This window comes from Halichoerus grypus, chromosome X (assembly GCF_964656455.1).
Source record: "Halichoerus grypus chromosome X, mHalGry1.hap1.1, whole genome shotgun sequence".
NCBI lineage: Eukaryota > Metazoa > Chordata > Mammalia > Carnivora > Phocidae > Halichoerus > Halichoerus grypus.
In genome coordinates, this window is record NC_135727.1 from 73,156,592 (window position 1) to 73,182,867 (window position 26,276).

At 38.1% G+C, this 26,276-nt stretch overlaps 1 protein-coding gene across 2 annotated transcripts in view; it reads left to right on the forward strand.

Annotated features, from left to right (window-relative positions):
- The window catches only part of OPHN1 (oligophrenin 1), a 505,885-nt gene that overhangs the window by 199,841 nt on the left and 279,768 nt on the right, over nucleotides 1–26,276 (forward strand). For both annotated transcript variants that reach the window (XM_078065007.1, XM_078065008.1), the window contains exons 4-5: nucleotides 11,531–11,592; nucleotides 17,664–17,735. In XM_078065007.1, the coding sequence (XP_077921133.1) occupies nucleotides 11,531–11,592; nucleotides 17,664–17,735 (134 nt within the window). The remainder of the gene's footprint in view (nucleotides 1–11,530; nucleotides 11,593–17,663; nucleotides 17,736–26,276) is intronic.

Sequence of the window (26,276 nt, forward strand, 5' to 3'; positions counted from 1 at the left end):
CCATTATGAATTAGGGTAAAACAAAACCAGAATGAGATACCAGTTCAAACCCACTAAGTCTGTGGGTAACACAAAGACAGGTAATAACAAATATTGTCAAGGATGTGGAGAAAATTGGAGCCCTCATACTTTGCTTTTGTTCATATAAAATTGTGTAGATGATTTGGAAAACAGTTTTGGCAATTCTTCAAAAAGTTAAACATACAGTTACCATATGATTCAGCAATTCCCTCCCTAGGTATATACCAAAATAATGGAAAACATCCACATAAAATATGTACACACATGTTCATGGATGCATTATTCATAATAGCCAATAAATGCTAACATATGTGTCCTTCAATTGATGAGTGGTCAAGCAAATGTGATACAGCCATACAATGGAGCATTATGTAGTAATAAAAAAAGAAATATTGATTTACAACATGGAATAACCTTGAAAATATTATACTAAGTGGAAGAAAGTCATAAAAGACCACATATTATATGATTTCATATATGTATATATATGAAATGTCTAGAGTAGGCAAATCCATGGAGATAGGAAGTAGATGAATGGTTGCCTGAATGTAGGGGGAAAATGGAAATGGCAAGTGATGCTAATGAGTTTGTGGTTTCTTTTAAGGGTGATAAAAATGATCTGAAATTATATAGCAGTGATGGTTGCACAACTTTGAGAATATACTAAAAACCACTGAGTTGGATACTTTAAAATGGTACATTTTATGGTATGTAAGTAGTATCTCAAAAAAAGTGATGTTACCGTTTAGCTAAAGCTAAATATTGTCAAATTTTTCATTTTTTTCCTCATGAATGATGAAGCCTGGCTAATTTTAAAAACGTACCTACTGGTAGTAGTAGCTTCCCTCATCTCTTTTTGATAATCTATTCAGATGGTATTTCGTAACCGAATCTTTGGTTATCTCTACCTGGAGAGTTGTGGGCAGTGTGACAGTGGAAAGACCTTAGCTCTGGCAGCAAGACAGGTCAGAATTATATGTAGAATTGTCATTTACTTCCTGTGTGACCTTGAACAAGTTGCTTACGTTCTGTGAGCCTTCATATACTCATGTTCAATTTAGGGATAATTACATGTCCCTAATACAGTTTTTACGAGTATTAAGCTGTCAGCCAAAGGGCTTTATCCATTTATGTTTCAGGAAATTAACCTTTTCCTTTCAATGTTCCAATATCATATGCATCTCATTTCTTTTAGAGGCACACTGATCTTGCCTGGAAAAATGCTAGAATAAGAAAAAAAAAAACAAAAACTCCCTGACTCCTTTTGTAGTGTTAACCTTAAAAATAAAACAGTCAGTTATTTTACCAGCAAAAATGGATTTATCTGGGAATAAGAGAGAATTACAATTCAGGACAAGTAAGTTATGGCAAAACCATAGGCACGTTCAACAAGCAAAGGAAAGAAACATTATTTTATGGAGAAGGAGGAAGTTGAGAGGGGTTGTTGAAGTCCACTGGAAAAAAGCAAGAGTTTAGGGTGATGATTGTTTCTCCTTGGCTGAGTTGCAGGGGTAGTTGATATCAGTAGGAGATGCAATGTATATCTTTCCCTGTTGAAGCCTGTAATTGATGATTCTTTCCTGCTGAGGATTCTTCTCTTAGGGGTGTGTAATTGACGACTCGTCCCTTAATTGACATTGAGTGGTATGCTTCCCCCTTCCAGCCCTTCCTTCTAGCATCCCGAGTTCACTTTAGTTAAGTTTCCCTTTATTAATTTTCACAGTAGCATACAGTATTTGGGGACAGGAGGTCAGAGAACATTTCCATTTTTTTCCTATTTACTCTTCCTGATTAGGGTATTTTTTTTTCTCTATGTTGAGCTTGAGCTTTTAATTGGCAGTGTTTCCAAAGGTGACCTCACTGGATATGTGGAGCAACTTGATCCTCAGAAGAAAAGAATGTCACTGGTGTCCTATATTGACCCAGAACATGGTTTCTTTGGTACTAGGAGTTCTGGATTAGTTGTCCAGTTCTCTTGGGAAGGGGAATCTATTTTTTATTAAAAATATTAATATGTTTGGGGTGCCTGGGTGGCTCAGTCGGTTGAGCGGCTGAGCCTTCAGCTCTGGTCATGATCCTGGGGTCTTGGGATCGAGCCCTGCATCCGGCTCCCTGCTTGGCGGGGAGCCTGCTTCTCCCTCTCCATCTGCCTGCCACTCTGCCTACTTGTGCTCTCTCTCTCTGTCAAATAAATAAATAAAATCTTTAAAAAATATATTAATATGTTTCTCTTCCTTCTCCTAATGTCCTCCATGCTATTCCTTATGTTCCACAAATAAGTGAAACCATATGATAATTGACTTTCTCTGCTTGACTTATTTCACTTAGCATAATCTCTTCCAGTCCCATCCATGTTGACGTAAAAGTTGGGTATTCATCCTTTCTGATGGCTGAGTCATATTCCATTGTATATATGGACCACATCTTCTTCTTTTTTTTTTTTTTTTATTTTTTAAAGATTTTATTTATTATTTGACAGAGAGAGACAGCGAGAGAGGGAACACAAGCAGGGGGAGTGGGAGAGGGAGAAGCAGGCTTCCTGCCGAGCAGGGAGCCCGATGCGGGGCTCGATCCCAGGACCCTGAGATCATGACCTGAGCCGAAGGCAGACGCTTAACTGACTGAGCCACCCAGGCGCCCCTGGACCACATCTTCTTGATCCATTCATCTGTTGAAGGGCATCTCGGCTCTTTCCACAGTTTGGCTATTGCGGACATTGCTGCTATGAACACTGGGGTGCGTATGGCCCTTCTTTTCACTACATCTGTGTCTTTGGGAAAAATGAAGGGGGGGGAATTGGACAGAGTGATGAACCATGAGAGACTATGGACTCTGAGAAACAAACCGAGGGTTTTAGAGGGAAGGGGCTGGGGGGGATGGGTTAGCCCGGTGATGGTTATTAAGGAGGGCACCTACTGCATGGAGCACTGGGTGTTATACAAAAACAACGAATCGTGGATCACTACATCAAAAACTAATGATGTATTGTATGGTGACTAACATAACATAATAAAATAAAATTTAAAAAAATAAAAATAAAAAATATTAATATGAATATATTTATTTTCTAGGCTTTCAGTGTGTTTTCTTAGTTCAGATACCATTTGAGAATATACTTCCTGTTTCTGGTGAGAAGTTGTGAACTTTTAAATAATAGTTATCAGAATTTGAAGGGACACTAAAGACTATTTTACTCATCTTTCTTTTTATATGTGAAGACCATGAAGTCCAAGAAGGAGAAGTTACTTGCCCAGGCACCTTGCCAGTAGGTGGCAGAACTGGCAGTAGAAGAGTAGAAAGTTGAGATGGGGGAGAAGGGGTTAGGTTTATTGCCTACTGTGTGTTGGCACTTGACATTTATCTTCTGATTTAGTTTTTATAATAACACTCTCAGATAGATATATTATGCCTCTTTGACAAGTGAGGCAACTGAAACTCAGTTAAGTCACTTATCAAAAGTTGTATAGCAAGAAGATGATAAAATATGGCTGCAAGTCCAGCTCTCTCTTTCTCTCTCTCTAAGTCATGCTTTTTTTATTTCACTAAGCTGTCCCCTTAACTACAATCCTCTTTATCACCCTAATAATAGATGTTTCTATCATGTCACATGCCCTTCTTATCTATAATCCCACAAAAACTCTTCAGGAATCTGAGGAAAAACAAAATTAGAATACAGGGAGATGGAATTTATCTTAAAATTAAGGAAGGAGATTTAAATAAAGACATCCTGAAAGCAAGGAATGGCCTGTCTTAGGAGAGAGTGAGCCCTGTCATTTAGTTGACTTACAGTACTGGGCAGACTAAGACTTTGGGTTTTCCTGGAATAAAGGGCTTCTAGTTTTATAACTGTGACAATCCTGGGCATAAGACGACAAGTTGGTCATCACTACTGTCACTGGATGTGTGTCAGCATAGATTGAATAGTTCCTCAGGTTTTGAAGCACTGCATGAAGAGTTGGGTAAGACCATCTGAGTTCCTTCTGTTACTGTGGAACAAGATGTTTACCTTGTTGTTTTTGGAGCTAATGTCCAAATTCTGATAAAATTAGGTCAGAAGGCTGGTAGTTAAACATAATAATAACACCAACACAGAATAGAAACAAAAGAGTACCTGGGTCTTAACTGCTGTCTGTACTATACAACATAGTTTTATTATTGTTGTTTTGTTCATTCATTTTTGTTTTATTTCAATATAAGAATATACTCTTGGGTAGTTAAGCTTTATTTTCTGACTCAGCCTCTGAGTGTTCACCACTGCAATTGTATTGTACCAATGAAGCTATCTGACACTTAGCAAGTGAATCTGGGCTTAAATGGTCTAGGAAGGGGGGCAGGTGGCATTAGTATCTAAACTTCCCAGATGATTTTAATGTGTAGCCAGTGCCAAGTATCACTGCCTTAAATCAAAGAAGGAACAGAACTAACATTTATTGAATCACTATCATGTGTTCTGGGAGCTATACTTGATGTTATCTTGTTTAATCATCAAATAACCCTGTGAGATAGGAATTATTATTTCTAGGCAAGGGAAGTTGGTCTCAGAGAATTTGAGTAACTTGTCAAAGGTCATAGCTAGTAAGTCATATGTGCTTTTTACTCAGCCATAGTGCTTCTAAAAACAAGAAAAACACTCAAACTTTATAAAATCTGTTGGCAACTCATTATTCAATTATATCTCCATAACTACTCTGAGTAACAATTACTAATATCCTCATTTTACAGATGGAGAAATTGAGGCATGGAAGGGCTAAATTGAGAAATTTGTCTAGGTTGGTAAGTAGTGGAGCTGGGATTCAAACTCAAGTCTCAAGATTTTAGCTCAGCTTTTTTGTTTTTTAATACAGCAAACCCATCGCCCCTCCCCTAATCATTTTGCTTGTCTATGAATTGAGAGAAGTCCTAGCTACTCCTAAGGATGCCTGTGAGGATTAAATTAAATATTAGCTATGAAAGAACTCATGGAAAACCACATGCCAATATTCCTGATGAATACAGGTGTAAAAATTCTCAACAAAATATTAGAAAACAGAATTCAGAAGCACATTGGAAGGAACATATACCAGGATCAAGTAGGATTCATCCCTGGGGTACAAAGATGGTTCAACAAATGCAGATCAATAAATTTGATATATTACATTAATAGAATGAAAGGTAAAAATCAATGATCATTTCAATTGATGCAGAAAAACCATTTGACAACTCTCAAAAGCCAAAGGCCAGGACTGGAATTCATAGGTTAATTCTATCTAATATTTGAAGAAGAGCTAAGGCCTGTTCTTCTCAAACTATTCCAAAAAATGCAAGAGGAAGAAAAACTTCATTCTATGAGGCCAGTATTACCCTGATACCAAAACCAGATAAAGGTATCACAAAAAAGAGAACTATAGGCCAATATCTCTCATGAATATAGATGCAAAAGTCCTCAACAAAATATTAGCAAACCAAATCAAACAATATATTAAAAAAAAAATCATACACCATGATTAAGTGGGATTTATTTCTGGGATGCAAGGTGGTTCAATATTTGCAAATCAATCAGTGTGATACATCACATCAATAAGAGAAAGGGTAAGAACAATATGATCATTTCAATAGATACAGAAAAAACATTTGATAGAGTACAATATCCATTCATGATGAAATCCCTTTGCAAGGTAGGTCTAGAGGGAACATACCTCAACATAATGAAGGCCTTATATGAAAAACACACAGCCAATATCATACTCGATGGTGAAAAACTGAGAACTTTTCCCCTAAGGTCAGGAAGAAGACAAGGATGTCCACTCACCACTTGTGTTCAACATGGTACTGAAGTCCTAGCCATAGCAATTAGAAAACATAAAGAAATAAAAGGCATCCAAATTGATAAGGAAGAAGTAAAAATGTCACTATTTCAGATGACATGATACTCTATATGGAAGACCCTAAAGACTCCACCAAAAATCTACTAAAACTGAGAAATGAATTCAGTAAAATTGCAGGATACAAAATCAAGGTACAGAAATCTGTTGCATTCCTAAAAATTAATAATGGAACAGCAGAAAGAGAAATGAAGGAATCAATCCCATTCACAGTTGCACCAAAACAATAAAATATCAAGGAATAAACTTAACCAAAGAGGTGAAAGACCTGTACTCTGAAAACTATAAAACACTGATGAAAGAAATTGAAGACAACAGAAATAAATGGAAAGACATTTCATGCTGATGGGTTTGAAGAACAAATATTGTTAAAATGTCTGTACAACACAAAGCAATCTACAGATTTAATGCAATCCTTATCAAAATACCAACAACATTTTTCACAGAACTAGAACAAACAATCTTAAAATTTGTATGGAATCACAAAAGACCTCAAATAGCCAAAGCAATCTTGAAAAAGAAAAAACTGGAGGTATCGAAATTTCAGATTTCAAGTTATATTACAAAGCTGTAGTAATCAAAACAGTATGATACTGGCATAAAAATAGACACATAGGTCAGTGGAACAGAACAGAAGACCCCCAAATTAACCAATTATTATATGGTCATTAATCTTTGACAAAAGAGGAATCATAAAAATGACAGTGTCTTCAACAAATTGTGTTTGGGAAAACTGGACAGCAACATGTAAAAGAATGAAACTGGATCCATATATACAATGGAATATTACTCAGCCATCAGAAAGGATGAATACCCATTTGTATCAACATGGATGGAACTGGAGGAGATTATGCTAAGTGAAATAAGTCAAGCAGAGAAAGACAATTATCATATGGTTTCACTTATTTGTGGAACATAAGGAATAGCATGGGGGACATTAGGAGAAGGAAGGGAAAAATGAAGGGGGGGAAACCAGAGGGGGAGACGAACCATGAGAGACTATGGACTCCGGGAAACAATGTGAGGGTTTTAGAGGGGAGGGGGGTGGGGGAATGGGTTAGCCTGGTGATAGGTATTAAGGAGGGCACGTATTGCATGGAACACTGGGTGTTATATGCAAACAATGAACCACAGAACGCTACATCAAAAACTAATGATGTACTGTATGGGGACTAACATAACATAAAAAAAAAGAATGAAACTGGACTACTTTCTTTCACTATACACAAAAATAAACTCAAATTGGATTAAAGACCTAAATGTAAGACCTGAAACCATAAAAACCATTAAAGAGAGCACAGACAGCAATGTCTTTGACATCAGCTGTAGCAACATTTTTCTAGATATGTCTCCTGAGGCAAGGTAAATAAAAGCAAAAATAAACTATTGGGACTACATTAAAATAAGTTTCTGCACAGCAAAGGAAATAATCAACAAAACTAAAAGACAACCCACCAAATGGGAGAGGATATTTGCAAATGGCATTTCCAATAAATGGTTAGTATCCAAAATATATAAAGGACTGCTACAACTCAATACCCAAAGAATAAATAATCCAATCAAAATGGGCAGAAGACATGAACATTTTTCCAAAGAAGACATAAATATGGCCAACAAACACATGAAAAGTTGCTCAACATCACTCATTATCATGAACATGTGGTGGGGGGTGGGAGGGATGGGGTGGCTGGGTGATAGACATTGGGGAGGGTATGTGCTATGGTGAGCACTCTGAATTGTGTAAGACTGTTGAATCACAGACCTGTACCTCTGAAACAAATAATACATTGTATGTTAAAAAAAAAAAAAGAAGATAGCAGGAAGGGAAGAATGAAGGGGGGGAAATCAGAGGGGGAGATGAACCGTGAAAGACTATGGACTCTGAGAAACAAATGGAGGGTTCTAGAGGGGAGGGGGGTGGGGGGATGGGTTAGCCTGGTGATGGGTATTAAAGAAGGCACGTACTGCATGGAACACTGGGTGTTATATGCAAACAATGAATCATGGAACACTACATCAAAAACTAATGATGTAATGTATGGTGATTAACACAACATAATTAAAAAAAAAAAAGAACATCCAAATCAAAACTACAATGAGATATCACCTCACTCCTGTCAGAATGGCTAAAATAAAAAACACAAGAAGTAAGTGTTTATGAAGGTGTGGAGAAAGAGGAATCCTTTTGCACTGTTGGTGGGAATGCATATTGGTACAACCACTGTAGAAAACAGTATGGAAGTTCCCCCGAAAATTAAAAATAGAACTACCCTACAATCCAGTAATTGCACTATTGGATATCTACCCCTAAAATACAAAAACACTAATTCAAAGGGTTATATGCACTCCTGTGTTTATAGCAGCATTATTTACCATAGCCAAATTATGGAAGCAGCCCTAGTGTCCATTGATAAATGAATAAAGAAGATATGGTGTGTGTGTATTAATATTTTATATCTATCTATCTATCTATCTATCTATCATCTATCTATCTAGATATATATAATGGGATATTATTCAGTCATAAAAAAGAAATCTTGCCAATTGCAATGACGTGGGTATAGCTAGAGAGTATATTCCTAAATGAAATAAGTCTGAGAAAGACAAATACCACATGATCTTGCTCATATGTGTGGAATTTAAGAAAGAAAACAAATGAGCAAAGGAAAAAAAAGAGTGACAAACCAAGAAACAGACTATTAATTATAGAGAACAAACTGATGGTTACCAGAGGGGGTAGTGTGGGGGGATTGGTGAAATAGGGCTTGGGATTAAAGAATACAACTATCATGATGAAAATAAAGTAAAATGAAATAATATGTTCAAAATGGTGGGGTAAAGAGATTAGTTTCAAAATAACTGCACTGCAGGACCTGAATGTTGGACTTAGGTAATCAAGACTAAATAAAGGCCAGGCATCATCTCATTGTTATAGTTCAATCGTAAGTCAGGGCTATGGGAGCACCTTACTCAACAAAACAGATGTATTTTGGAAAGTTGGAAAGTTTGGAAAGTTTTATGAATCAAATATTTACATTTTAAATATGTTAGGAAAGTTTAGTAATTAAAGGTATCCTGAAATGAATCTTTCATAATGTTAATGCAAACAAAACAAATATAAACTAATTATATTATGATTAACCACCAATAAAAATAATAGGTAAAGAAACACATTTGACAAAATTCAACATCTCTTCATGATAAAAACTCTCAACAAATTAGGTACAGAAGAAATGTACCTCAACATAGTTAAGGCAATATGTGATAGCCCACAGCTAAGATTGTACTCAGTGGTGAAAGTTCCAAAGCTTTCCTTCTAAAATCAAGAACAAGACAAATGTGCTCACTCACTACTGCTATTTAGTATTGTACTGGAATCCCTAGCCAGATTAATTAGGTAAGAAAAAGAAATAAAAGGCATCAGAATCAGAAAGAAAGTAGTAGAATCATCTCTGTTTGATTTTATATAGAGAAAATCCTAAAGACTTCATCAGAAAAATGTGGGGTAAGGGGTAAAAGAAATAGGTGAAGGGGATAAACAGTTAAAAAAAAAAAAAGATTATCTGAAAAAGAAATAAAGAAAATGATTTTATTTACAAGAGCATCATAACCAAAATATTTAGGAATAAAATTAACCAAGATGGTCAAAGACTTATACTCTGAAAACTATAAGGCATTGATGAAAGAAATTGAAGATTACACAAATAAATGGAAAGATATAGTTCTCATGGATTGGAAGAATTAATATTGTTAAAATGTCCATACTACCCAAGGCAATCTACAAATTGAATGCAATCCCTATCAAAATACCATCAGCATCTTTCACAGACTAGAACAAATAATCTTAAAATTTGTATGAAATCACAAAAGACCTCGAATAGTCAAAGGAGTCTTGAGAAAGAAGAACAAAGCTAGAGGCATCATGCTCCCTGATTCCAAAGTATACTACAAAGATGTAGTAATCAAAACAGTATGGTACTGGCATAAAAACAGATATATCGATCAGTGGAATAGAATAGCACGCCCAGAAATAAACCCAGGCTTATATTGTCAATTAATCTAAGATAAAGGAGGCAAGAATATACAGTAGGGATAAGACTGTCTGGACCTGGGAAAGCTAGATATTCACATGTAATAGAATGATAGTAGATTCCAGTCTTACACTATTCACAAAAGTTAACTTGAAATGGATTAGACTTAAATGTAAGACCTGAAACCATAAAATTCCTAGAAGAAAACATAAAGAAAAAGCTTCTTGATAGGGTCTTGGCAATTTTTTTGCTATGACACCAAAGGACAAGCAACAACATAAAAAAAATCAACAAGAGGGACTATATCAAACTAAAATTCTTGTGCACAGCCAAAGAAACAATCAACAAAATGAAAAGGCAACCTATGGAATGGGAGGGAATATTTGCAAATCATGTATCTGGGAAGGGGTTAATAGCCAAAACATATAAACAACTCTGACAACTCAATAGCAAAGCAAACAAACAAAAACCCCCAAATAATCCAATTAAAAATGGGCAAAAGACTTGAATCAACATTTTTCCAAAGACGATATTAAAATAGCCAAGAGGTACATGAAACTTGCTTAACATCACTAACCATAAGGGAAATGCAATTAAAACCACAATGAGATATTCCCTCAGTTAGAATGGCTTTCATAAAAAAGACAAGATGATGAATGCTGACGAGGATGTGGAGAGAAAGGAACTTTTGTACACTGTTGGTAGGAATGTAAATTGGTGCCAGCTACTGTGGAAAATAGAATGGAGGTCCCTCAAAAAATTAAAAATAGAATTACCTTATGATCCAGCAATTCCACATCTGGGAATTAATTATCCAAAGGAAATTAAACCACTATGTTGAAGAGATATCTGCACTCCTGTGTTCATTGCAGCATTGTATATAATAGCCAAGACATGGAAACAACTTAAGTGTCCATTGGTAGATGAATGGATAAAAAAGTTGTGGTATATATATGGTACACACACACACATATACACATATATACATACATACTGGGATACTATTCAGCCATAAAATATAAGGATATTCTGCCATTTGTAAGAACGTGAATGGATCTTTATGGTATTATGCTAAGTGAAATAAATCAAAGACATACTGTATGATCTCACTTATATGTGGAACCTAAAAAACAAACTCCTAGAAAAAGTAATCGGATTTGTGGGGGTTGGGGTAATTGAATGAAGGTAATCAAAAGGTACAAACTCCCAGTTATAAGATAAATAAAAACTGAGGACATAATGTACAATATGATGACTGTAATTAGCATGGCTATGTGGTATATTTGAAAGTTGCCAAGAGAATAGATCCTGTCCTTAAACTCACATAGTGTTGTATGTCAGTTATATCTCAATAAAACTGAAGGGAAAAAATCTCTTGGGTGGTGGGAATTGGAAAAAGAAAAAAGAAAAGAAAAGAAAGAAAAAGAACAAAAAAAAGAAAAGAAATATTCAACAGGCACTGAACACATTCTCCTATTGGCCTTAGGTTTGATGCCTTCCTCTAGTGTCCAGGCTGGCTTGGAGCACCGGTCCCTAACTTATATCACTCAGATCTCTGCCCACTTCCCTATCAAGTACTCTGATTAATTTGGTTTATCTTTTATTCTGTCTTTCTAGCTGAATCCTTCAAGGAATTTGCTGAATTGCTCAACGAAGTAGAAAATGAGAGGATGATGATGGTAGGTCACTAACACTGGGCCTTGAACTGATATCTTGGGATTTTTCTGTCCTCGTTCATTGGATTGATACTCTGTTGTTTCAGTTTCTGTTTCATGGCTGTTTAGAATAGTAAAGATATTTAGGAAGTAGATCTGGTTATTCTATTTCAAGCTTTTACCCTGGGAGTTTCACATTAGGTAGAGAAATTAGTGTGGAAATTCCATTTCTATTCATATCAGCAGGAAGCAGTTTCAGAGGACATTAAACCGGGCTGTTGAACATGTGGAAAGAAATTGTGGCCCTTATTGTCCTTAAATTATTCATTTATTTATCTGTTTCTCTGCTTATAGAAATAAATAATATAGACTTTATATTTGACATATAATTGTTTTATTTAAATCTCTGTGAAGACTTCTCCTTATATTTAAAGTCTATTTCTTAAAATAATAGACTTATTTTTTAGAGCAGTTTTAGTTTTATGAAAACACTGAGTGGAAAGTACAGAGAGATTTCACATAACCCCTTTTTTCTGTTTTGATTACTGTAGCTTTGTAGTAAGACTTAATGTTAGGTATGAAATTTAGAATCAATTTGTCAGTACCCACAAAATAAATTGCTGGGATTTTGATCAGGATTATATTGAATCTATAGAACAAGTTGGGATAAACTGAAATCCTAAGAATATTGCCTTCCTATTCATGAACATGGATTATCTCTCCATTTATTAAACCCTTCTTTGATTTCTTTCATCAGAGTTTTGTAGTTTCCTTACACAGATCTTGTATTTCATTTTTTTTTTTTTTTTTTTTTTTTTTTTGGTGAACTCTATTTTAGCAGCTTAAAAAATAATCTTTTTGTGTGGTCCCTAGATCTGCTGCACCAATGTGTCCTAGGAAATTGTTAGAAATGCAGGTCCTCGGCCCCACCCCAGACCTATTTGGACTTAAATGTAGAAGTACCTAAGTTGGTCAATATTTATTTTTATTAGGGGTGTGAGGGTAATGTTGGAACTTCGTAGAGGGTGATGAGAGGTCTACCTTCCCTTTCTTGATAGGATGATTTCCTGTGGGCAGTTCAGTTTTGTTAAGTCTATTTATTCAATAACCAGAGTTCTTTAATCTGTCATTACTCATCCTTTTCAACAGTGTGATACTGGCTTCTGAGAATACTGCTACCATTTCATCTAGGCTCCTAGAAAAGTAGGATTGAAGGCAGGACGTGGATGTAGGGGAAGTAGAGACTTAGGTTCTAATAATGGCAGTGCTACTAATTGTTGATTTCAAACAAATCATGGTATTTCGCTGTCTTTCTTTTGTCATATGTATAATGAGGAAAATAATCCCCACCTCCCAAGGTTGTTGTGAGAACTCCAGATGATATAATGAATATGAAAGTGTTCTATAAATAGCAAAAAAAACCACTTACTAAGTGAGTGTTGTTTGTAGTTAACTTTTGTTACTCCCAAGATTCTGCTTATGGAAATTTGACTTGGGAATTTTCTTAGTTTAAGAGACTTGCTTCTAAGGATATTAAGGAGAGACCAATATGGGTAGTTTCTCTGGAGTCTGGTAGATGGCCCCCCTAGCTAATCTGCACTCTACTAAATGTTTTCTTCTGCCTGAAGAATTTGTGGACAACTGCCAATGTTGATCTCAAAGGCATTCAACTCCATTTCATTCATATACCACTAGAAAGCTCAGCTGTACTTCTCTTCAGCCCTAGTTGTTTCTTTTTTTTTCCCTTGAGATCATGAGTGACTTTAATCAAGAAAGCATTTTTTTTTTTATTATTGTGTTATGTTAATCACCATACATTACATCATTAGTTTTTGATGTAGTGTTCCGTGATTCATTGTTTGCGTATAACACCCAGTGCTCCATGCAGAACGTGCCCTCCTTTATACCCATCACCAGGCTAACCCATCCCCCCACCCCCTCCTCTCTAGAACCCTCAGTTTGTTTTTCAGAGTCCATAGTCTCTCATGGTTCATCTCCCCCTCTGATTTCCCCCCCTTCATTCTTCTGCTCCAATCACAGACCTGTAACTCTGTATCTAGTTGTTTCTTGATTTTATTTACCCAATTACAAAGCTCTAAAATATTAAAGTAGGATTCATCTTTTGAGACATTGTTTTTCTCACCCTTCTTGCTGGCTTTTTTCCACAGAAGTGACTCATTTTCTTCTGTCTCTCATTATGTTGTGCCTCTTTGTCCCCACAACTCTTCAATCATGTATTGAGTGTTGGCTCCCCATTTCCCGTTTAATTTTAGGAATGCTGTGAAGGTTAGGCTCAATGAGGGCCTTTCACAACATGCCAGGAATTCATTGCTTCACTGCACCTCTCCCTTTTTCTAGAACTGTGGTAAAAGGACTTCTTACCCCACTATGGATAATCTGGGAGGTGTTAAACAGCTTCTTTTCCTTTCTATAAGAAGAGGCCAAAAGAAGCTTTAGAACAGGAAGTTCACAGCTCTAGCCTGTGATAATTGCAAATGTCTAGTCATTCTTGTAAATGAACTTAAATTGTGGAAGGAATTATGGAGGAAAGAATTGAAGAGGGGCATTCCAACTGTGATGTTCTTTTTTTTTTTTAAAGATTTTTTATTTATTTATTTGAGAGAGAGAGAATGAGAGAGAGCAAGCACAGGAGAGGGGGGAGGGTCAGAGGGAGAAGCAGACTCCCTGCCGAGCAGGGAGCCCGATGCGGAACTCGATCCAGGGACTCCAGGATCATGACCTGGGCCGAAGGCAGTCGCTTAACCAACTGAGCCACCCAGGCGCCCCCAACTGTGATGTTCTTAACTAGTACCCTGTGGGATAGTGTATTACCTCAGAAGTTGGCCTTGAAAATCTGGATAACAGACTTCCTGTATGATTAACGTTTGGCTTGCCTAGGTGCCTTTCTGACTCTGAAGGCCACCCTATTAGCAATGTGCAAGGTCTGTCTTTGAGGACTGCGAAGAATGACCTAAAGAGACCCTTACTATTTCAAGCAGTATATCCTCAATGACTTCTTTTGGTAATTAGTTATCCATCAAAGATTCATGAACAATCCTACACTGCTGGATTGAGTACCATCTCTAATCTGCTAAATTCCCTACCTAGTGTTAATTGGGATTCATATAATAGGAACCTGATTAGCTAAACTCACTAATGTGTTGTTTAGAGTGTCACTTATCATGCTGGGGGTTCTACCCTGGGATAGCAGGTAGGAGCTTTTCTGCTAGAGAGCTTGTGAAATGGGTGTAGTGATCCGAAAGGGAATAAAGATCATGTTTAATTAAAAGGGCTTTTTTGAGTAGTTGCTAGACTTCTAAGAGATTTGAGGATAAAACAAAATGAAAAAAAAAAAAAGGAGTCAAGCTTCAGTGTGATCTTTTCCTACATCTCTAGCTCTGTGTTCTGGCAGAAAGTATAATAACCGATGAGTGTCAAAGGGAGGAAATGCTCAGAGTATTTATTTGTGTTGTAGGAGACTGGTAGCAGTATTATAATCAATGTGATCAAGTGAGAACTATGGCCTCCAATTTCAGTGAATCATGTACTAGTTTTCTTGACAGAGACAGGGCCAAACATACAAAAAGCAGTGGCCTTATGGACCCTGTGTAAGAAGTTGCTGGCACACTTGCTTATACAAGAAAATCCCCTTTGAAGCATAAAAACTGGCAACTGTGCCATCCTTGGGTTGCCTATGTATGCAAGGGCTCAGCTGAAAGTCCATATAGAAGTTTGACACATACTACTCTCCTTAGAAATGGCATGTTCACTTCATATTCAAAGGCAAACTTCTTCAGTGTGTCCCAGGTAACCACTTTTTTGTGTGTTATCTTTGTGAAAGTGGAAATAGTTTTTCTAATTATCTGTTGCTGCATAACAACCTATTCCAAAATGTAGTGGCTTAAACTAAAACCATTTAATTTTATCTCATTATGTTGTAGGTCAGGAATTCAGGTAGGGGTCAGCTGGGTAATTTTTCTGCTTCATGTGTAGTATTCACCTGGGAGGTGGGTTGAGGTGGAGAGTCCAAAGCAGTCCAAAGCTTTGTTCACCTATCAAGCACCTCAGTGGAATGGCTGGGAGGCTGGGCTCAGCTGGACTTTTGATCAGAAAGTGTGTATTTGGCCTCTCTAGGTTGGTAGTCTCAGGATAGTCCAGCTTCCTATAGGGTGGCTCAGGGCACCCCACGCGGAGTGTTCCAAGAGAACCAGGTGGAAGTTGCTGGCCTTTTATGACCTAGTCTGAGAAGTCACATAGTGTCACTTCTGCTATACTCTATTAGTTCAAAGAAGTAATAAACCCACTCATATTAAAGGTAGAGGGGACAGAGACCTCACCTCTCAATGGGGAAAGTGTCACAAAATTTGTGGCCATGTTTTAAAACTTGCACAAAAGGAGAGAAGAAAAATGACTCTCTGTACTGGATCTATGACACTAATGACATAATTTGTTTCCAGGTATGTACACAAAGTTGATTATCACATATCTCACAGTCCATAGAACTATAGAGTGTGTTGGGCAAGAGAGATGTGCTAATACTTTTTTTAAAATTTAAATTCTGTTAGCCAGCATAGAGTACATCATCAGTTTCTGATGTCATGTTCAATGATTCATCAGTTGTATATAACACCCAGTGCTCATCCCATCATGTACCCTCCTTAACTGAGCTAGTACTTTTAATAAAAGAATTCTTATTTTTGATCAAGGAGAATCACTGATGTCCTTATTTTTGGTACTAGGGCTTCTGGTAGAGCTTGATTGGATGAGAGTTTGCCCATTTAGTTGAACTCTGAATCATACCTGGACACAAAACAGGAGACCCAAAGTGCCTGCAGGACACAGATTAAAAAATATGTACTAATGCCCCAACTGCCCATGCATTTTGCTGGTAGTTTAAAAACTGCTTCTTGGGACGCCTGGGTGGCTCAGTCATTAAGCGTCTGCTTTCGGCTCAGGTCATGATCCCAGGGTCCTGGGATGGAGCTCTGCATCAGGCTCCCTGCTCTGTGGGAAGCCTGCTTCTCCCTCTCCTACTCCCCCTGCTTGTGTTCCCTCTCTCGCTGTGTCTCTCTCTCTGTCAAATAAATAAATAAATAAAATCTTTAAAAACTGCCTCTTAATCTGGAGAATACAGGACTGGTCAAAACTGGCTTTCTACTGTTTTTTCTACTTTTGTTATGAAGATATATCTTGTCTTACTGACACTTTATGTCTCATTTGACAAGGAAGGCAGTACCTCATTTCCCTGTCTTATATCAAAATTAGTGCAATGGATCCTAAAATCCAGACCTTCAGATGTATTCTCTTAGGTCCTCCATTAATATACAGCTGATTCACACCACTGAAGAAAACAAACCCCCCTTGTTGCCTTGGACAGATGCAAACTTTCAAGAGGTTTATATGAACACAAAGCTTTGTATATCTCTGCCTGCCCGCTGAGCAAGGGGTCCAGTTTGCAAATCGTGTTTTTATATCTCTAGAACCATATTAATGTCAATATTTTTCATTCTTGGACAGTTTGTTTTTATCAGCTTTGGAGCTGATACCTACATTTGTAGGTAATTTGAAGGCCTGATCCAGTGCTCTCTGTGATGCTGTAATATACTCGTAAGTTCTGAAGAAAATGTTCTGATTTTATGACACACCCTGGCAGGACCGGAAACACTTTATCCTGGGATTTATCCTGATGCTATTACTGCTAACTCATTTGCCTCCCATGAAATGGTTTGCACTTGGTGCAATTGGTATTTTCATACATTTTCCATTCTCTTTCTCTTTTCCACATATACTTCAGGCCCCCTGTATCTGTTTCTGGACATGACTATAGATATTTATTGATTAAAAACTCAGATCAGACTACCAGTAAGTTACAGAGAAATGCCCCTAATGTCCCTTCTCTCATTTCCTCTCAAAACATTTGATTTTAAGAGACCAGTATGGGAAAAAAAGACAGTGACAACGATGAAAAAAACCTGCAAATCAATTTACATTTTGCAGGTTGATGTATTACAGGGTAATGCCTTAGTAACAAAGAAACTTGAATCTGAACCTTTCTAATCTGAAAGTTGTTTTGTGTGTTCTTTCTTTTTTTCTAGGTACACAATGCTAGTGATTTGCTGATTAAACCCCTGGAAAATTTTCGGAAGGAGCAAATAGGCTTTACCAAGGTACATTTTCTCCAAATGTATAACATATTTTTTATAGCTGAGTAGTTTGGGCTACCACTCTTCACTCTTTAGGGGTGAGGAGGGTTCATATATATAAGAAAATTCATTCAAAAAAGTGAGAAAATCTGGAATTGGCTCCTGGCTATGTTTCCAACTAGTTGTGCAACTGTGGACAAGTCTCTTCTCTTTTTGGAGCTTCAGTTTCTCCATCTGGAAAATGAGGAGCTTGACAATAGGCATTATTTAAAGGGCACTTACTATGTGCTTGCTAAAGCACTGGGCTACATGCTTTACCTTCATTCTCTAATCACAACAATTGTGTGAGGTTCTGGTATTTTCCACATTTTACAAATGAGGCAGCTGAGGTTTGGGCAAGATAAAAAAAACCTGACCAAAGTTATATAGTTAGGGACAGTAGCCAGCATTTAGACTTTAGGATTTCTTTTAGCTTCAAATCCCACATGCTTTCCATTAAGCCATACAATGTAGATATTTGCTGTCCAATATGGTATCCATAGCTATATAAATAAAATAAAATTAACAACTCAGTTTCTCAGTCATGCTAGTCACATTTCAAGTGCTTGGTACCTACATGTGGCTAGTAGCTCCTGTGTTGGATTGCACAGACATAGAACATTTCCATCATTGTGGAAATTTCCACTGGACAGCATTGTGCCAGATAATCTCAGATTATTTCCACCTTGATCACACATGGATCTGGTTCCCCAGTGTCTCATAAAGAGGTATGAAAAATTGTTAAATTTATTCTTGTCAGCTAAGAATAGACCTATTTTTTGAACTCCAGTCTGTATGCAACATGTAACCTAGATGGTCTTCCAGAACTAAATGTAGCATCTTGACTAAGCATCTGGTCCTAAAAAGGATTGAGAACACACCATCTGGTTATTATCTGGAATATTGTGACAAGCAGTTTGGATTGAAGATGGCAAGTTGAGAGAGGAAAGAGGAAAGACGAGATTAGTGGATGTGATGTCACTGCTGGATGTCATCAGTCAGCTTGACCTGGGTATTGTTTGAGTGACTGACATTCAGGCTAAATGAGTTAATCTGGATAGCCCAGCAATTCTGGATTCCACTTGATATATCTGGAATCTCATTAACATAAGTACTTAATTGGGAAAATATATAATTGAAGGAGGGAAGAACCTTTAAAATCATAAGTATGGTATGAAAATAGTTAAGTGACATGACAGTTGTTATGTAACAATGAATCTTTATGAAGAAGGACAGATAATGTGAAAATCTTCACACAGTCTACTTTCACTCCTGGATGAGATTAGGAAAAAGGAAAGTAAGAATATGCTGCATGGTTGACCTCATGTCATCTGAGGGAAAGGAAACAAGTATCTATTATATATTTCCTATGTCCCCGGCCTGTGCTGAGGATTTTACATATGTTGTCTTCCTTAATTCTTACAGCAAACCTATGAAGTAGGATGTATAATATCCATTATCTCAATGAAGAAACTGAGACTCAGAAAGGTTATATTCTTATATTCCTATCAGTCTTTTTTTTTTCTACTTCTTTACCGTAGGGTCAACTTGCACACCTAAAAGGAGAGTGACCAACTCTCAGTGTGAGGGCTGTTTTCAAGAAACTATCTAGAATTATCCTGGTAGTAAGTAAAATTTAGGGTAATAGAAAGAGCAGTGAACTAAGGACTAGAAAATGCAGCTTTCGGTCTACCCCTGTGTGTTTTCAAATTATTGCCTATCAGTTCCAACACTTCTCAATACCTATTCTGTGAAAATGGACGGAATTCCATTAAGCATCTCTCCTTTACAATGATCAAGCTGTTAAGCTTTCTCAGGAGATGGTGCTGGAGGGATATTGCAGGAAGAAGGGGCTCTCCTGAAGTTTCCAACTGCTGCAAAGTGGGGGTCAGTAGAGAGGGAGTGAGCTATCTGGTGGGGGCTCTGACCCAGCCACACATCTAGAATACATGGCCCCTCAGTGCCTTTGAAGCCTCTGCCTGGCCTGGCGATAACTTATCTGCAGGTCTCTCAATTTAGGTCTCTCCCTGAAGGCCTCCCCACTCATTCTGTCCCCCAGCTTCCCTCTGTAGGCCCCACACCTCTCCCACCTGCTGACTGAAGGTTTGTAACAGAGCTGCTGCTCCCGGCTTCCTCTGCCAGCCCCCATACAGCCTGCTTGCTCCTTAGGGGGTTCCTACTGAGGCAGGCTGGTCCTGCAAAGCTTATTGGTAACCTAAAAGGTTCCTATTCTCTATTCCTACTCCACTAGTTGCTGCTTGCTCCCCACCTGCACTCTGGAGAGTTGTCTCCTGCTTACCTAGTGACTCTAGAACACCAGGCCAAACCAATTTAAGCTAACTTCTCTGCTTAAATTACACCCTTTCCAGTGAGTTTGGAGCCCCTTCCAAATTTGCCCTTCCATGGGTACCTTCCCTCAGCCTCAGGGTACTGTAAAGAATTTCCGTATATATTATAGTTAGTTTTTTTTTTTTTTTTTTTAGTTTAATACGTTTGGAGTTTAATAAATCTATATAGTGGTTTTTATCTTTTGATTGGGCCCAGACTGATACACCCAGCACTGCTGCTCGTTGGCTCTGTGACTTAACTGGTAGTGGAATATGCTTTGCTAGGCCCTTACAAATATAGATGTATGTTCTCATTTGAACCTTGTAAAGTAGAACTTATTGTCCTTTTTTTACTGATGAGGACACTAAGATTCAGTGAGGTGTAGTGTTTAAAGTCATTCAACCAGGGAGTGGCAGAGCTTGGAATTGAATTCATTTCTCTCGATTGTAAGTCTGGGGGGGAAAAAAAAAAGCCTTGAATCCCAGGTCGCAGGTCCAGATGGAGCTGCTGCAGGTACATATCTTGGTAATACTCCATGGAAAAATTTAATGGTTAAAATGAAGGGTTCCTTGGGGCACCTGGCTAGCTCTGTTGGTAGAGCATGTGACCCTCAGTCTTGGGGTCATGATTTCAAGCCCCATGTTGGACATAGAAATTACTTTAAAAAAAGGCGGGGGAGGAATTCCCTGTTACCCATCCACTAAGCATGGTCTGCTAAGAGGGACAATGCTAAGTTGATCTCTTCTGCTTTTAGAGGCAACATACACCACAACTGGATGTGCTACTTCAATTTGCCAAGTAACCCAAAAGCTTTGAGCCTAGAGGAAAAACAAAACAAAAACCTTTGCAGCAGGGTCCAACTCAGTCTGCCTGCATGTTCTGAGAAATAACTCCAATTTTTTATGCTCCAATTCAAGGAGTCACCTTTTCTAATAAAGGCAAACTCACATGTCCAGTATTTCATAAAAAATGATGCAATTCTCCATGTAAATATGGTTAGCAGAAATTATACAAGTAGTATGAAAATTAGGCCATTATTTTTCCCCACAAGGATCCCAAGGGGAAAAAAAGTCTTTATGAAAGATAGCACTTCTCTCTTGGCCTCAGTTTTCTCATATGTACAACAAAAGCAATGGACAAATAATTCTTAATCTAATCTGTGTGAGATTCTAAGGGTAATTAACTAAAAGTGCATCTATTCAGTAGTAGAAATTGGCTAGTCAGAATTTACTGTGCTGTAAATGTAAAATATGTGCTAGATTTTGAAGATGGTGTGAAAAATGTAAAATATCATTAATATTTTATATTGATCACATGTTGAATGGTATTTTCAATATAGTGGGTAAAATAAGATATATCATTGAAATTAATTTCACCTGTTTCTTTTTCCTTTTCTTAATATGATTACTAGAAAGGTAAAAATTATAGCTATGGCTTGCATTAAATTTCTATTTGGTAACACTGAACTGAACAAAGTAATTACAGTTGAATTATTTGTTTAATAACTAGAGGTTTGTACTTCTTGATTCCCTTTATCCATTTTACCCATCCCCCCCACCCAGCTCCCCTCTGGCAACAACCAGTTTGTTCTCTGTATTTAAGAGTTTCTTTTTGGGTTGGTTGGTTTGTTTCTTCGTTTGATCATTTGTTTTGTTTTTTAGATTGCACATGTAAGTGAAATCATATGGTATTTGTGTTTGTCTAACCTTATTTCACATAATACCCTCTACGTCCATCTATGTTGTCACAAATGGCAAGATCTCATTCTTTTTTATTGCTGAGTAATATATATCACATCTTATTTACCCATTCATCTATCAGTGGACACTTGGGTTGCTTTCATATCTTGGTTATTATAAATAATGCTGTTGTAAATATAGGGCTGCATATATCTTCTTGAATTAGTGCTCTTTTTTCCTTTGGGTAAACACCCAGTAGTGGGATTACTGGATCATATGTTATTTCTATTTTTGATTTTTTGAGGAACCTCCATACTGTTTTCCGCAGTGGCTGTACCAGCTTACATTCCCAGCAGCAATGCAAGAGGGTTCCCCTTTCTTTCTCTGCATCCTTGCCAACACCTGTTGTTCCCTGTGTTGCTGATTTTAGCCTTCCTGACAGGTGTGAGGTGGTATCTCATCCTGGTTTTGATTTGCATTTCCCTGATGATGAGTGATGTTAAGCATCTTTTCTGGTTACTATTGGCCAACTAGATGTCTTCTTTGGAAAAATGTCTGTTCAGGTCCTCTGTCCATTTTTTAATTGGATATTTGCTTGTTGATATTGAGTTGTACATGTTCTGTATATATTTTGAATACTAACTCCTTATCAGATATACCATTTGCAAATATCTTCTCTCATTCAGTAGGTTGTCTTTCATTTTGTTGATAGTTTCCTTTGTTGTGCAGTTTTTTATTTTCGTGTAGTCCCAATATTTTATTTTATTTTTTTTTAGTGTTCAATAATTTATCAGTTGTGCATAACACCCAGTGCTCATCACAACACGTGCCCTCCTTAATGCTCATCACCCAATTACCCCATCCCCCCACCCACCTCCCCTCCAGCAATCCTCAGTTTGTTTCCCAGAGTTAAGAGTCTCTCATGGTTTGTCTCCCTCTCTGATGACTTCCCATTCAGTTTTCCTGCCTTTCCCCTATGATCCTCTGCACTGTGTCTTACATTCCAAATATGAGTGAAACCATATCATAATTGTCTTTCTCTTATTGACTTATCTTGCTCAGCATAATACCCTCCAGTTCATCCACATTGATGTAAATTGTGATGGCTGAGTAATATTCCATTGTGTGTGTGTATATATATACACACACCACATCTTCTTTTTCTTTTTTTCTTAAGTTCAATTAGCCAACATATAGTACATCATTAGTTTTTGATGTAGTGTTCAATGATTCATTAGTTGCATATAACACCCAGTGCTCATCGGATCACATGCCCTCCTTAATGTCCATCACCCAGTTACCCATCGCCCCACCCCCCTTCCCTTCTGCAACCCTGAATTTATTTCCCAGAGTTCAGAGTCTCTCATGGTTTGTCTCCCTCTCTGATTTCTTCCCATTCAGGTTTCTCTCCCTTCCCCTATGGTCCTCTGTGCTATTCCTTATATTCCACATATGAGTGAAACCATATAATAATTGTCTTTCTCTGCTTGGCTTATTTCACTTAGCATAATACCCTCCAGTTCCATCCATGTTGATGCAAATGGTAGGTATTCATCCTTTCTGATGGCTGAGTAATATTCCATTGTATATATGAACCACATCTTTATTCATTCATCTGTCGATGGACATCTTGGCTCTTTCCACAATTTGGCTATTGTGGAAAGCCATTGGACATTGCTGCTATGAACATTGGGGTGCAGATGCCCCCTCAGATCACTACATTTGTATCTTTGGGGTAAATACTTAGTAGTGTAATTGCTGGGTCATAGGGTAGCTCTATTTTTAACTTCTTTTTTTTTTTTTTTAAGATTTTATTTTTTATTTATTTGACAGAGAGAGACACAGCAAGAGAGGGAACACAAGCAGGGGGAGTGGGAGAGGGAGAAGCAGGCCTCCCCACTGAGCAGGGAGCCTGATGCAGGACTCGATCCCAGGACCCCAGGATCATGACCTGAGCCGAAGGCAGACACTTAACCAACTGAGCCACCCAGGCGCCCCTCTATTTTTAACTTGTTGAGGAACCTCCATACTGTTTTCCAGAGTGGCTATACCAGCTTCCCTTCCCACCAACAGCATAAGAGGGTTCCCTTTTCTCCACATCCTCGCCAACATTTGTTGTTTCCTGTCTTGTTAATTTTAGCCATTCTGACTGGTGTGAGGTGGTATCTCATTGTGGTTTTGATTTGTGTTTCCCTGATGCCAAGTGATGTGGAACATTTTTCATGTGTCTGTTGGCCATTTGTATGTCTTCTTTGGAGAAATGTCTGTTCATGTTTTCTGCCCATTTCTTCACTGGATTATTTGTTTTTTTGGGTGTTGAGTTTGATACGTTCTTTTTTTTTTTTTTTTTAAAGATTTTATTTATTTATTTGACAGAGAGAGAAATAGCGAGAGCAGGAACACAAGCAGGGGGAGTGGGAGAGGGAGAAGCAGGCTTCCTGCCGAACAGGGAGCCTGATGTGGGACTCGATCCCAGGACCCTGGGATCATGACCTGAGCTGAAGGCAGACGCTTAACGACTGAGCCACCCAGGCGCCCGAGTTTGATACGTTCTTTACAGATCTTGGATACTAGCCCTTTATCTGATATGTCATTTGCAAATATCTTCTCTCATTCCATAGGTTGCCTTTTAGTTTTGTTGACTGTTTCCTTTGCTGTGCAGAAGCTTTTTATCTTGATGAAGTCCCAGTAGTTCATTTTTGCTTTTGTTTCCCCACACAGAGAGCAGTCACCTGGTCCTGCACGTACCCGCGATGCCCCTCCTGGGGGAAGGCGGAGGGTTGCTGGGTCTCTGCCCCTTTCAGGGCCCTGCATGGAGAGTGGTTGCCCGATAGTGCCACAGTTTGGGGTTTATGGTGAATGGAGCTGAGAGTCCCCTCTTGGGTTCGCTGACTGCAACCAGTTTCCGTGCTTCAATGCTTGGGAACTCTGCCGGCTCAGGTACCCCTGTTCTTTCTGTGACTCCCGGGTTCCTGAGACCACACTCACAGTGTCCCAGCTAGCATTCCTCCCTGTTTCTCCACTTGAGCACCTTTCAGGAAGGGACGTCTCTCACTGGAGCAGACTTGTAAAGGTTCGGATTTTGCGCTCCTGGGCTATATCACTTTCCAGTAGCTGGCTTACAGAGGCTCCCTCCCCCCACCATTTATCTTCCGATATATCCCCTCAGATTCACTTCTCTGCACCTCTTACCTTGCAAAAAGTGGTCACTTTTCTGTTTGTAGAATTCCAGCAATTCTTTTCTTATATTTCAGGCTGAATTCATGGGTGTTCAGAATGGTTTGATACTTATCTAGCTAAATTCAAGGGACCAGATGAAAGGAGTTCCCCTACTCTTCCACCATCTTGCCTCCCTCCCCCAGTAGTTTAATTTTGCTTTTGTTTTCCTTGCCCAAGGTGACATATCTAGGAAAATGTTGGCTGATGTCAAAGAGGTTACTGCCTATATTGTCTTCTAGGAGACTTTTGGTTTCAGGTCTCACATTTAGGTCCAAGTATTTACTTTTGGTAGAAAGCTTCTGCCATTTCATGGGTTCTCTGGATTCAGAATCAACAGGAAGGCAGCATGTGATGAAAATTCATATACACATAAATATAGAATTAATTAAATTAGTTAACATATATAACATATATATATAACATATATAAAATTATTCGAATAGCACCTGGCATGTATACATGTTAGTGTTGTTGTTATCATCATCCTCATCATTATCATTGTTATTGGCAGTAAAACAGGGAGAATAGAACACTTCCCATGAAATTGTCCAATTGGTGATAGTCTTACTCTGATTAAAAATTCATAAGGAGAGGGCGCCTGGGTGGCTCAGTTGGTTAAGCGACTGCCTTCGGCTCAGGTCATGATCCTGGAGTCCCTGGATCGAGTCCCGCATCGGGCTCCCTGCTCAGCAGGGAGTCTGCTTCTCCCTCTGACCCTCCCCCCTCTCATGTGCTTGCTCTCTCTCATTCTCTCTCTCTCAAATAAATAAATAAATAATCTTAAAAAAAAAAAAAAAAAATTCACAAGGAGAAAAGTTAATGAGTGAGACAGGAAGAGAAATACAGTGGCAATGAATGTTTCCCACGTGACTGCTGGTACCTGGAGAGGTTTCATGTCACTGGATCTCCAGATTCGTGTCTCTGGCTCTGCAGGGTGTTTGAGAAGTCTTTTTGTCATAGGAAGTTAAAAAAAGGGGAGGGGCAAATAATTGAGAGTGCTGGGAACTAAGAGGGGACATATTTGGAATAAACTCATCTTGTTGTTCAAAGAGGATTAGCCTCTTCAAATGATGCTGATGATAGTACCTCTTGAAATAATGAATGTCTTATGTGAAATCTGTGGAAAGTGTTGGAGCATGCATGGTGGGGATTGATGTGTAATATTCAAATGATACTCTTCTCCTGTGACTCCTGTAATAGATTTTGAGCTATTGGTTAGGGAATTTGCTGGGTAATGCAAGTTGCAATGTTTGCAGAGTCCATTTGCAGACCAATGAACTCTGTTGTCAGTTCAACTTGG